The sequence below is a fragment of the Macrobrachium rosenbergii genome, chromosome 26 (assembly GCF_040412425.1).
Source record: "Macrobrachium rosenbergii isolate ZJJX-2024 chromosome 26, ASM4041242v1, whole genome shotgun sequence".
NCBI classification, from domain to species: domain Eukaryota; kingdom Metazoa; phylum Arthropoda; class Malacostraca; order Decapoda; family Palaemonidae; genus Macrobrachium; species Macrobrachium rosenbergii.
In genome coordinates, this window is record NC_089766.1 from 1,423,232 (window position 1) to 1,436,551 (window position 13,320).

Below are 13,320 nucleotides of genomic sequence, written 5' to 3' on the forward strand. Positions count from 1 at the left end.
CATTAGCAAAACTCGCTACAGACCTTTTAGGGAAATGTATACAGTGGCGCCAGTTAAATTGTTGGTTCTCCAGGAATATTCCTGTTTGGGGAAATTCCTCAATTTGGAATTTCCCTAAATGTACGGAAATGTCCTGAAGTATTGGGTTAAATTCTCTAGTTTTAGGGAAATTTATAGGTGAAATTCCCTAGTTTTAGGGAATTTTTAAATCCCCTAATTCTAGGGAATGTTTTTAGAGAAAATTCCCTAGATATAGAGAAATTTGTATTTTAAATCCCTAATTCTAAGGAAAATTGTTTGATAATTCCCTATTACTATGGAAAATTTTAAATAATTCCCTGGTTTTAGGGAAAAATGTAAAATTAAAATTCCCTAGTTTAAGGGAAAAGTTTGTAGGAAAAATTCCCTAGTTTTGGGGAGATTTTTAGGTAAAGTTCCCTAATTCTAGGGAAAAATTTTTAGGTAAAATCCCTACTTTATAATAAAAATGGGAAGAGAGAGAGATCAGATTCACAGGTCTTCTCTCTCTCTCTCTCTCTCTCTCTCTCTCTCTCTCTCTCTCTCTCTCTCTCTTCTCTCTTTCATAATCTGAACGTACACCAAAACCATAGATATATCTGCACCCCTAGATTAAATTCAAGAGAGAGAGAGAGAGAGAGAGAGAGAGAGAGAGAGAGAGAGAGAGAGTTCTCATCATATTTCTGTACATAACACATAGAGACAGTCGAAACGAGACAAAAAAAAAAAAGACAATTGACAAACTGATTGACAAATCGAGAAGTATAATCTGGTGGTTCGTGGTTTGAGCTCATGAGAGGAAAATAAGATCAGAATTGTATATTCTCTCTCTCTCTCTCTCTCTCTCTCTCTCTCTCTCTCTCTCTCTAGCAACAGAATACAGATATATATTTTCCACTTTAGACTCAATAGCCTAATGCATTCTTAACAATACTTTGATAGATTTCAATAGACAAGATCTATTGACATGATTGTCCTCTCACTTACAGTTAATCTCAAACAATGCGCGTGCGCACGCGCTTGCGCACATTTGCGCGCATGTTGTAGAATTCGGACTGAATTCTAAGTAGCGTTCATTTTTTATATATATATTGAACTGGCAGTATTTTATTTTCATGACCGAAGTCAGTACAAGTCAGAAAATTCTGGTATCAATTTCTTGACGGACACGTATTGAACAAGTTACTTCATACGATGATTACTGACACGTGTCAGACAGGATTCCTGAATAATATAGGCAATGCCAACACGATTCCTGAATAATACAAGTATCAGATGGTTCCTGAATAATACAAGTATCAGACGGTTCCTGAATAATACAAGTATCAGAGGATTCCTGAATAATACAGGTATCAGATGATCCATGAATAATACAAGAATCAGATGATTTCTGTATAATACAAATATCGGACGCTATTCCTGAATAATATAAGAATCAGATGATTCCTGAATAATACAAGCACCAGATGCGATTCCTGAATAATAGAAGTATCAGATGATCCATAAAAAATACAAGTATCATACTTGATTACTGAATAATACAAGTTACAGATGATTCCTGAATAATACAAGTATGAGGAAGTGGTGGTGATTGACAGACCAGAATGAAACGTATGATTTTACCAAGGTATGCAAATTCACAAATTGATAAAATATATTTATTAATTATTATCAAAAAGAATCTTTCTTTAACTGACAGTGTTACAGCACACACACGCGCCCACACGCGCACGCGCGTACAAATTACAGCTTACCTCATATCCTTACTTAAGAGACAAGATTAACTGTATGGGTTCTTTGCCTGAAAATACACACACACAACAGTCACCTTGTCCACATACTTTGAGGGGGGGGGGCGTTTTGCCCTAGAAAAAAACCTTGTACCAGAATCCTAATAGTGATTCGAGCATGTTCACCTTAGGGCTACCTGCTGCATTTGGGGGAAAACTTTGGATGTTAGCTTCTGTGTGGTAAACGTTTGGATGTTAGTTCCTCTCTCTCTCTCTCTCTCTCTCTCTCTCTCTCTCTCTCTCTCTCTCTCTCTCTCTCTCTCTCTCTCTCTCTCAAAAGCCAGACAACGGTGCGTGTGAAATCACACGTACGCAAAGCTTAATCTGTTGGGGAACTTGTAAGGCTTCGAGAAGTCTTGGAGGTAAACTGTCTATTTTAACAATGTCTTTTGGTGTCCTGTGACCTGACGGGTCTATTTGGTCTCTGTGGGGTTAGACGATGACCCCTGGGTCATCTCTGGTCAGGTCTGAGTGCCGGTACGTGCGTGGCTGGGGTCCTAGAAGCGTCAGAAACATCCCAAAATATTATCTGTGAATTGCAAGAGATTCTAATATTTATATTCCACTTATGTCTGTCCAGTTTTTTTTTGGCCTGAGAGTTTTTTTTTTATGGCAAAACTAGGTCAAACCAGGTCATGTTTTTTCCTATTTTTTTTTTTTAAACTGAGTGTTTGAGAAACCCCTTGTCCGATATGAAAAGGTTAAATGAATGATTAATGTAACCCCTTTTTTTTTTTTTTTTTTATTTCGTCTCGTATAATCGAGTGGAGTTTTTTTCGCTTACTAATTACGAATGGGAGGAAACATTAGGTTTTCTCTCTCTCTCTCTCTCTCTCTCTCTCTCTCTCTCTCTCTCTCTCTCTCTCTCTCTCTCTCTCTCGTGACTTGTTAATGTAATTGTAAAGTAAGATACATCTCTGGAAGAAGCAGATATATTTTAGTAACGATTGAAAGAATAACATTTTCCCCACACTTTCTCCCACAATTTCTCCCCCACCCCCTAGACACCACCCTCTCTCCCCTCCCCACACAGTCCCCCCTTCCCCACACTTCTAGTAGTGCCCCTTCCTCCAAATATTTCATTTCATTCGACGTCTATATATCCAATTCACCAAATCTGTCCCCATATGGGGGGGTTTGAACTGGGGAAAGATTTTGGAGGGGAAGGGGGAAAGGTTGTTGCGTCTAGCCATGAATGGAAGAGAGAGAGAGAGAGAGAGAGAGAGAGAGAGAGAGAGAGAGAGAGAGAGAGAGAGAGAGAGAGAGGAAGGACTGGAATGGAGAAGGAGCAGGAGTATAGGGCGAGTCCCCAAGGTCAGTGGAAGGACACGCAAGGACAGCCTTCTATATAGCCCACTCTCTCTCTCTCTCTCTCTCTCTCTCTCTCTGGAGCATCCCCACCCCCCCAAGCCCTTCCCTCCCCCCTTCCCCATATCTCCCGAACGTTTCCAGTTTTCTCCCCTAGTTTTTTTTTTTTAGGAATTTCCCCTATTTTTAGGGGAGTTCGTTCCTCTCTGAAGTTAGGGTCTAAAGCAATAAGGAGGGTTCTCTCTCTCTCTCTCTCTCTCTCTCTCTCTCTCTCTCTCTCTCTCTCTCTCGGAAATTTTACACATTCTCTCTGTATATTCCTGAAAGCGTTATGTTTTGACAAATGACGTAGTATTCCTGAGAGAGAGAGAGAGAGAGAGAGAGAGAGAGAGAGAGAGAGAGAGAGAGAGAGAGAGAGAGAGAGAGAGAGAGAGAGAGAGAGAGAGTTGAAAAATCGTTTTACCAAAAACTTAGAAGCAATTTTTCTTCAAAGGCAAAAGAATTGGAATAATAAGTTGATTTAAAGCATTTGCTTGCTTGCGTGTGCGTGTGTGTGTGTGTGTGTGTGTTTGAACCCAAGTCAAGAAGTCGAGTTTTGGATCACGTAGACATCCTGAGAGAGAGAGAGAGAGAGAGAGAGAGAGAGAGAGAGAGAGAGAGAGAGAGAGAGAGATCATGTAAGCATGAGATAGAGTAGAACATGAGACACTATTTTATAACAAAAAAAGACGAAGACGTTTGAGAGAGAGAGAGAGAGAGAGAGAGAGAGAGAGAGAGAGAGAGAAAAAATTCAGTTATACCAAAAAATTTAGAAGCAGCTTTTCCTCAAAGGCAAAAGAGTTGCAATAATAAGTTGATTTAAAGCATTTGCTTTCGTGTGTGTGTGTTTGCATGTTTGAACCCAAGTCAAGAAGTCGAGTTTTGGATCACGTAGACGTCTCTCTCTGAGAGAGAGAGAGAGAGAGAGAGAGAGAGAGAGAGAGAGAGAGAGAGAGAATGTAAGCATGAGATAGAGGAGAACATGAGACACTATTTCATAACAAAAAAAGTGAAGACGTTAGAGAGAGAGAGAGAGAGAGAGAGAGAGAGAGAGAGAGTTGAAAAATCGTTTTACCAAAAAAATTAGAAGCAATTTTTCTTCAAAGGCAAAAGAATCGGAATAATAAGTTGATTTAAAGCATTTGCTTGCTTGCGTGTGCGTGTGTGTGTGTCTGTGTGAACCCAAGTCAAGAAGTCGAGTTTTGGATCACGTAGACGTCCTAAGAGAGAGAGAGAGAGAGAGAGAGAGAGAGAGAGAGAGAGAGAGAGAGAATGTATATATGAGATAGAGGAGAACATGAGACTATTTTAGAGAGAGAGAGAGAGAGAGAGAGAGAGAGAGAGAGAGAGTTGAAAATTCAGTTATAGGAAAAAAATAATATAAAGAGAGATAAAGAATGAAGTAATTAGGCAAACAGAACAAGGACGAGAGAGAGAGAGAGAGAGAGAGAGAGAGAGAGAGAGAGAGAGAGAGAGAGAGAGAGAGAGAGAGAGAGTTGAAAATTCAGTTATACCAAAAAAATTTAGAAGCAGCTTTTCCTCAAAGGCAAAAGAGTTGCAATAATAAGTTGATTTAAAGCATTTGCTTTCGTGTGTGTGTGTGTGTGTGTTTTGCATGTTTGAACCCAAGTCAAGAAGTCGAGTTTGGGATCACGTAGACGTCCCTCTGAGAGAGAGAGAGAGAGAGAGAGAGAGAGAGAGAGAGAGAGAGAGAGAGAGAGAGAGAGAGAGAGAGAGAGAGAGAAAATGTAAGCATGAGATAGAGGAGAACATGAGACACTATTTTATAACAAAAAAAGCGAAGACGTTTGAGAGAGAGAGAGAGAGAGAGAGAGAGAGAGAGAGAGAGAGAGAGACGTGTCAATGCCGCAAGGTTAGGCAAAGTCGCTGTGTCCCGGGAAATACTAGGTCAAGAAGGGGTCTGGACGGATGAAAATGTTCGCTTTACATAATGTATTTTAGTTTTCTGTACAAGAAAACTATTGAGCCGGTTTTGTCTGTCCGTCCGCACTCTTTTCTGTCCGCACTTTATTTTGTCCGCACTTTTCCTGTCCGCCCTCCGATCTTAAAAACTACTGAGGCTAGAGGGCTGCAAATTGGTATGTTGATCATCCACCCTCCAATCATCAAGCATACCAAATTGCAGCCCTCTAGCCTCAGTAGTTTTTATTCTATTTAAGGTTAAAGTTAGCCATAATCGTGGGTCTAGCAACGATATAAGCCAGGCCACCACCGGGCCGTGGTTAAAGTTTCATGGGCCGCGACTCATACAGCATTATACCGAGACCACCGAAAGATAGATATTATTTTACCAAAACTTTCTATTATGTAAATTGTAAGACTTTTTATTAATACCGGTTTTTATTTATATTATATTTTGTCAGTAATATGTTTATATGAATTTTCTCTCTCTCTCTCTCTCTCTCTCTCTCTCTCTCTCTCTCTCATGCCAGCGTTCTTTTATTATACATTTTTTATGGTCAAGAGCGCAATATAAAACCTTCTCAGTATACGATATTAACTTTCTCTCTCTCTCTCTCTCTCTCTCTCTCTCTCTCTCTCTCTCTCTCTCTCTCTCTCTCTCTCTCTCTCTCCCCATCAGTTTACCTGATTATCACATCAGGAAATATCTCGTTACATTGTAGGACAAGATTCTTTTATCAGTTCGTGCAATTTTTCCTCAGAGGCCAAAGAGCTGAAATAATAAGTTGATTTAAAGCAATTGCTTGCTTGTGCGTGTGTGTGTTTGAACCCAAGTCAAGAAGTCGAGTTTTGTGTCACGTAGGCGTCCTGAGAGAGAGAGAGAGAGAGAGAGAGAGAGAGAGAGAGTTTCCCCTCCCTTTGAAAGATATGGATAGCTAGATTGGCTGTCATTTGCAAATATGTCTTGATCAAATGGCTTATATATATATATACGAGAGAGAGAGAGAGAGAGAGAGAGAGAGAGAGAGAGAGAGAGAGAGAGAGATAGATTATCTCTGTCAGAACGAAACATGATTAAACAGCAGGACATTTATATATATTATTTTGACCAAGTAGTATCGTGGCTGTGTAAAGGAGAGAGAGAGAGAGAGAGAGAGAGAGAGAGAGAGAGTAAAACCAGTCGCCCATTTGAGTCAAATGTGGTTGACACATGCATGATAATTCATTTTTGTTACGCTTTTGTGGAATATATTTTGGATAGAATTGACCCAGTTGGCTGCTGAGAGAGAGAGAGAGAGAGAGAGAGAGAGAGAGAGAGAGAGAGAGAGAGAGAGAGAGAGAGAGAGAGAGAGAGAGAGGTTTAAAAAGATAAGTATGATAGATAATGCAACGCCAGCTTTTCTAAGGTCAGAGCTTGGACGGGTGGCCTTCAGTTTAAAACAGGTTGCATTTTAGAGAGAGAGAGAGAGAGAGAGAGAGAGAGAGAGAGAGAGAGAGAGAGAGAGAGAGAGAGTTCTGTCATTTGAAACCATGGTACATTTCTGTCTATGGTACAGTGACAAACTGTATCACTCCAACGGTAAGATCTTGGTTACGTAAGAGAGAGAGAGAGAGAGAGAGAGAGAGAGAGAGAGAGAGAGAGAGAGAGAGAGAGAGAGAGAATTATGCATCGCTAGAGACACTGAGAGAATGAATATGCTATTTTTCTTTTAACCTTCTGTGGCCCGAACCTAAATATTGGCCCGCTTCCCAAATGGGCGGATTGTAAGAGAGAGAGAGAGAGAGAGAGAGAGAGAGAGAGAGAGAGAGAGAGAGAGTTCTTTTGCCTAGAAGTTGTGTAATATAGTAGGGGCGTAATGCCCCTAGATTTAGGGGACACATTTCTCCCCGCCCTAGGGAAACTCTTGGGAAATTCTTAGCTCGTATGTTCTATTATTATTATTATTATTATTATTATTATGGAGAGAGAGAGCCTTCTTTTTTTAATGCTGTGTAGCTGTTTCAGTGTTGTAAAGGCTTTTGATGCTGTGAAGCTCTTAATGCTGTAAAAAGCTGAAGCTGTTTTCACTGCTGTAAAGCTGTTTTAATGCTGCGAAGCTGTTTTTAAAGCTGGGAGGATTTTAAAATCTTTTTTTATGCTGTGAAGTATTTTCTGTTGCTGTGAAAGCTGTTTAATGCTGTACAGTTTCAATGATGTGAAGCTGTTTTTAAATGCTGTAAATCTTTTTAAATGCTGTAAAGCTTTTTAAATGCTGTAAAGCTTCTTAAATGCTGTACTGTGCCCGGAGCGTGACAGTAGATAAGATAAATTAGATCCGTGTAGGTGAGTACTCCTGAGAGAGAGAGAGAGAGAGAGAGAGAGAGAGAGAGAGAGAGGTTTCCTGGAAGAAGCTTTCATATTTTTTTTCACAAAAAAAAAAGGATAATTATGACTCATAAAATATTTGTATAGTTCCACCATTTTGTTTTGAGGGCCGCCATTTTGTGGTCCTCAATTTTTTTTTTTAGGTTTTAATGACTAATTTTTTTTATGTTTTCTGTTGTATTTTAAAGGAATTGCCATTTTGATTCCTGTAAATATATATATTATGCTAGTCTTATAATCCGTTTTTAGCAGCCACTTTCCACTTAAAGAAGCCGTTTAAATAACCATTCCTCCATTTTGTAACTGTCTCTAACCGCCATTTTGTTTCCGTTCCTGCACATGCCATTTTTGGCAGCCATTTTCCATCTAAACAACCCATTTAAACAACCATTCCTCCATTTTGTATGCGTCTCTAACGCCATTTTGTTTCCATCCCTTTACAAGCCATTTTTGACAGCCTTTCCCAACTAAAAAATCTATTTGAATAAACATTCCTCCATTTTGTATGCGTCTCCAACCGCCATTTTGTTTCCCTTCCTGCACAAGCCAATTTTAGCAGCCATTTCCATCTAAAAAAACCCATTTAAATAAACATTCCTCCATTTTGTATGCTTCTCCAACCGCCATTTTGTTTCCTTCCCTCTGCAAGCCATTTTATGCATCCAGTTTCCACCTAAAAAAACCCATTTAAACAAACATTCCACCATTTTGAATAAACATCTCTAACCGCCATTTTCTTTTCCTTCTCTCCACAGGACATGATGGCGTCCGGATGGGTGAGAGCGTGCGGGGCAGAGGGCAGAGCGTCCCGGGGTCAGAGGGCCAAACTGAAGGCAAATATCCAAGTGTGGAGGGGGGCAAACCAGCTCCGAATGACCCTGTTAACCTCGAGAGGCGGGTGGGACTCCTCAGTGGGGTTGCTCTGATCGTTGGGACTATGATTGGTAAGTAGCAGTAGTAAGTAGGCCTATGTCTACTTTGGGGGGTTGTAGCTAGTGGGCCTACTATGTCTGGCTTGGTTGTTTAGGCCTGTGGAGTAAGTGGTTGTAGGTCTATGTCTGACTTCAGGGGTTGTTTAGGCCTAAGAGTAAGTAGTAATAGGTCTATGTCTGACTTCAGGGGTTGTTTAGGCCTAAGAGTAAGTGGTAACAGGCCTATGTCTGACTTCAGGGGTTGTTTAGGCCTAAGAGTAAGTAGTGATAGGTCTATGCCTGACTTCAGGGGTTTTTTAGCCTGTGGAGTAGGTATTAGTAAGTCTATGCCTGACTTCAGGGGTTGTTTAGGCCTAAGAGTAAGTAGTAATAGGCCTGTGTCTGACTTCAGGGGTTGTTTAGGCCTAAGTGTAAGTAGTAATAGGTCTGTGTCTGACTTCAGGGGTTTTTTAGGCCTGTGGAGTAAGTAGTAGTAAGTCTGTGTTTGACTTCAGGGGTTGTTTAGGCCTAAGAGTAAGTAGTAATAGGCCTATGTCTGACTTCAGGGGCTTGTTTAGGCCTGTGGATTAAGTAGTAATAGGCCTATGTCTAACTTCAGGGGTTGTTTAGACCTGTGGATTAAGTAGTAATAGGACTATGTCTAACTTCAGGGGTTGTTTAGGCCTGTGGAGTAAGTAGTAATAGGCCTATGTCTGACTTCAGGGCTTGTTTAGACCTGTGGAATAACTATAAGTAAGTCTACGTCTGGGATGGGTCTTTAAATGGCTAAGTCGGTGACTAATCTGTGGCTATTAGTGGTCAATAATTGATCAGTAATTACTAAGAAGTCTGTGGAACTGTGATTGGTAAGTAGGCCTATGTCTAATATGGCTCTTTAGGCCCGTGAAGTAACCAGTAGGCCTAAGTCTAAGATGGCAACTAGGTCTGTGACTGGCTAAAACAGCAGGCCAAAGTCTGGGTTGGGTCAGCGAATGGCTACTAGCTGGCTAAGTCTGTGGCTAAAGTATGAAGTCTGTGGGAATGTTAAAGTAGGCCTAAGTTTGCGGTTAATGTGATAAGTAGGCCTATAAGTTTATGATTAATAGATGTCAAAAGTGGTTAAGGATTGATTAGGATTATTAGAGCATTGATTAGCAAATAATTATTAATCATAATAAATTTTAAATTAAAATTTTTCAGTACATTTGAAGCGAATCTGTACAAAGTGAAATATATTTTAAAATAATAATTTTATATCTTAAAACTCCATTTTCATAGCAGATACCATAATAAACTGATAACTTAATCTTTCAACTATAATAAACCGTAATTAGTAATAATCCGTCTATTACCATTTTTGAATAAAAAAATAAAAATTAAAAAAAGATTTTTGATAATCGTTCAAAAAGGAATCCATTTTACGCCAACACTCCGCATTCCTCATCCCTTCGGCGCGTGACGTCATCCCTATGACGTCAGTAGTGTGAAACCTCCGCTGGATTCTAACGTCTAAAATACAAGATCTTTTTTTATATATGAATATTCGATTTGATTTGACATATTTTGGAACTGATTTGATTTCCTCTTTTATTTGTCTTCTTTTTTTTATAAATCTTCTTTTATTTATTTCATTTTTTTAAGAGTATCGGAAGGGAAAAACTGTGTTGGGTCTAACGCCTAAGTAAACCTTTTCTTCTTCTTATTAATGTAAATATTCAACTTAATTTTACATATTTCGGACTTATTACATTTCCTTTTTTTATTTTTCTTCCTTTTTATATATATATTTCCTTCGTCTTTTTTCTTTTTTTTTGCTTATTTCTTCTTTTCAACAGGATATGGAGGATTAAAAAAAAAAAACTCCGCTAGGCCTAACGGATAGAAAGACCTTTCTATTAATATGAATATTCGACTTAATTGTTATATATTCCCGCCTTATTTAACTTCCTTTTTTTATATATATTTCTTCTTTCTCTTATATGTATTTCTTCTTTTCTTAACAGGATCGGGAATTTTCGTCAGCCCTAAGGGCTTGCTGGAGCGAACTGGGAGCGTTGGTCTAAGCCTGGTCATATGGGCGCTGTGCGGCGGCCTGTCACTCCTCGGTCAGTCTAGAATTACTCTTATTTTTCGTTTTTATGTGTCTTTTATGCCCATATTTTATTATATATTTGTATATCTATTTGGTGTTTTATATGTTTATATATATTTGGTATTTTATGGTACGAAAATCAGTTGACAAAATTGGTGTGATGTGATGTAGGCCTAACGTTACGCCATTTTTATTATCACGTGATTTTTTGTTGTTTCTACGAGACTTTTGTACCGATATTTTATTTTATATATCTGGCATTTTATTTTTTAAATGTTGTGGAAGTCACTTCACGAAATTGGCTGGACATTTTGACGTAATTATTTTTTAAAGTAATTATCAGGGCAGTAATGATATAGGTCTAATTTGACGCCATTTTCATGAACATTTTTGCTATTAATTTTATTACTAGTGTTGTGAGAGGTATAATCAAGGGTTATAAATGTTATAACCCTACGAGTAGTTATAATTAACATACACTGTGAAATAATATCTTATTGATTAATAAATATACATTAAAATAATTTCCAGGTGCACCTGTTCAGTCCTAAGCAGTGAAGCTGACAGATGTAACTCGATATTTAACTTATTTCACTTCCCAAATATAACAGGTTAAGGGAGGAGGCTCCGTTAAAATATAATTTAACATTTAAGCCATTATTTGAAAGTCGTAGATAACATCTAACATTATCCATCTTCTTCTTCTCTTTTTTTTTTAAATCTCTCCTGCTGCCGTTCCTGCTCCAACTGCAATCTGCTGTTACGTGATACTTGTGGTGAATTACATTACATGCAAATTCTCGATTACTTTTGGGAAATAATTACACATTTGGATGGATAAATGTGTTAATTAATGATCATAATATATTTTTAATGCAATTTCTCCCTCCAATCACGTGACCATCCCGTTCTGAATTCGCGCGAATTCAAAATGAACGAATCACGACGCAAGCATAATGAGTCTGAATTCGTTTGAAATCGTTTAATTCTCCTCCCCACCATATAACGAACGACGCTTCATGAATATTTTATCTACTTATTTAAATTCTGATGGACTTTTGATGGCGCTTATGGGAAATAATAATTCGAATTCAAATTGGATCTGTCGGTGGAAATCATCGGTCTGATGAATATGAAACATGGCCGACGTCATCATCGACTATTATCATCGACCGTTACGGCCGTCATCCGTAACGGTATACATCTCCTAACGTCGTTATGAATACCCCGAATAAACCTCAACATCGATGCCTTTGGAATAACATCCAAATGTCGAATGATGTTTCGGATGTCGCGCGATAAACATGGACAAACATCGACATCCCAACGATTTGAATCCGTTGGTGAAAATCATCGGTCTGATGAAACATGGCCGACATTATTATCGACCGTTACGGTCGTTATCCGTAACGCCCAACATCACCGTCGACACCTAAATCAACATCAACATCGGTGCTTTTGAAAAAACATCAAAATGTCGAATGACCTCGCCGATGTGTTACGATAAACGTGAACAAATATCGACACCGCCATTGCCGACATGTGGGGTTTGGGAACCCTCCCTCCTACAGGAGCCCTGTGCTACGTGGAGCTGGGCTGCATGATCCCGACCTCGGGGGCGGAACACACGTACTTCCTGGTGGCCTTCGGGCATCTGCCGGCATTCCTCTTCGCCTGGGTGTCCATCATCATCTTGAAGCCCGCCATGTTGGCCATCATCTGCCTCTCTTTCTCCAAGTACCTGGTGGAGGCCTTCTCCACCGACTGCGAGCCTCCCAGGATGGCCATCCAGCTGTTGGGCGGCCTGACTATTGGTGAGGTGGTGTCCTGCCTTGGTCCCGCCCTCAGTCTCCCAGTAGGATTTCAGTGAAAGATATAGGAGAGGATCCTTTAATGAAAGGTCTTGTAGGATGGTCTAGAGTCCCCAATAGGGTTTCAATTTTTTTGAGGTTTTAAGAGGTTATAGGATGCTTTAGAGTCCCCAATAGGATTTCAATAAGATAGGACTTTTTTTTTTAGAGGTTTTAGGATGTTATAGGATGCTCTAGAGGCCCCAGTAGGATTTCAGTAAGATAGGACTTTTCAAGAGGTCTTAGGATGTTACAGGATACTAGAGAGTTGGTAGGATCCTTTAATAAGAGTTTATAGGTGTAGAATGCTCTCAATAGGATTTCAATAAGATATAGGGCTTTTTTGGAGGTCTCAGGACTTATAGGATACTGTAGGACTTTTTTAAAAGGTCTTAGGACATGCAGGATACTATAGAGGATTGGGAAAACTCAGGGCCTTAGAAAGAGTTGGTCTCCAGACCACAAATATCCTTCAATAAGGAGAAATAGGATGTAGTTTTAGTTATAGTAAAGCCAGACTGATGTTTGGTTAGAGAACCATTTTAGAAAAAGATAAATTAATGTTTTATGAGAACATTATAATTCCCCAGTTATTTTAATTGCTTGTAGATGATATTAAAAGTGTCTGGGATATATAAGTTTCTAAATAGACAATAATAAAGCCATTATTTATGAAATGGCTACCTATATTTCACTTAGGCCTAATCATCTAGGTACACTAAAAAAATATAGAATATATCGCATTCATTATTAAATAAACAACACTGCTTATTTTTGAACGACGTAAAAAACCTTTTAACATTCTTGCTTGCAATCTTCTCTCTCTCTCTCTCTCTCTCTCTCTCTCTCTCTCTCTCTCTCTCTCTCTCTCTCTCTCTCTCTCTCTCTCTCTCTCTCCACATCACGTCCATTTGGCCCAAAGCCTTTGCAAGCATTTTAGCCCCTGAGGATAACATCATGATGTATAAAGCAAACATCAAGATGACAGGCGTTGGTGTTGATGTGTAGCTAAAGGCAGCGGTCC

The 13,320-nt window shown here is 39.2% G+C and overlaps 1 protein-coding gene across 6 annotated transcripts in view; it reads left to right on the plus strand.

Moving 5' to 3' along the window:
* Window positions 1-13,320, plus strand: part of sbm (sobremesa) — a 79,863-nt gene that overhangs the window by 50,628 nt on the left and 15,915 nt on the right. For 4 of the 6 annotated variants that reach the window (XM_067127838.1, XM_067127839.1, XM_067127841.1 and 1 more), the window contains exons 2-4: window positions 8,199-8,387; window positions 10,358-10,459; window positions 12,018-12,260. In XM_067127838.1, coding sequence (XP_066983939.1) covers window positions 8,199-8,387; window positions 10,358-10,459; window positions 12,018-12,260 — 534 coding nt within the window. The remainder of the gene's footprint in view (window positions 1-8,198; window positions 8,388-10,357; window positions 10,460-12,017; window positions 12,261-13,320) is intronic. The other 2 variants (XM_067127842.1, XM_067127843.1) reach the window with 1 other exon arrangement.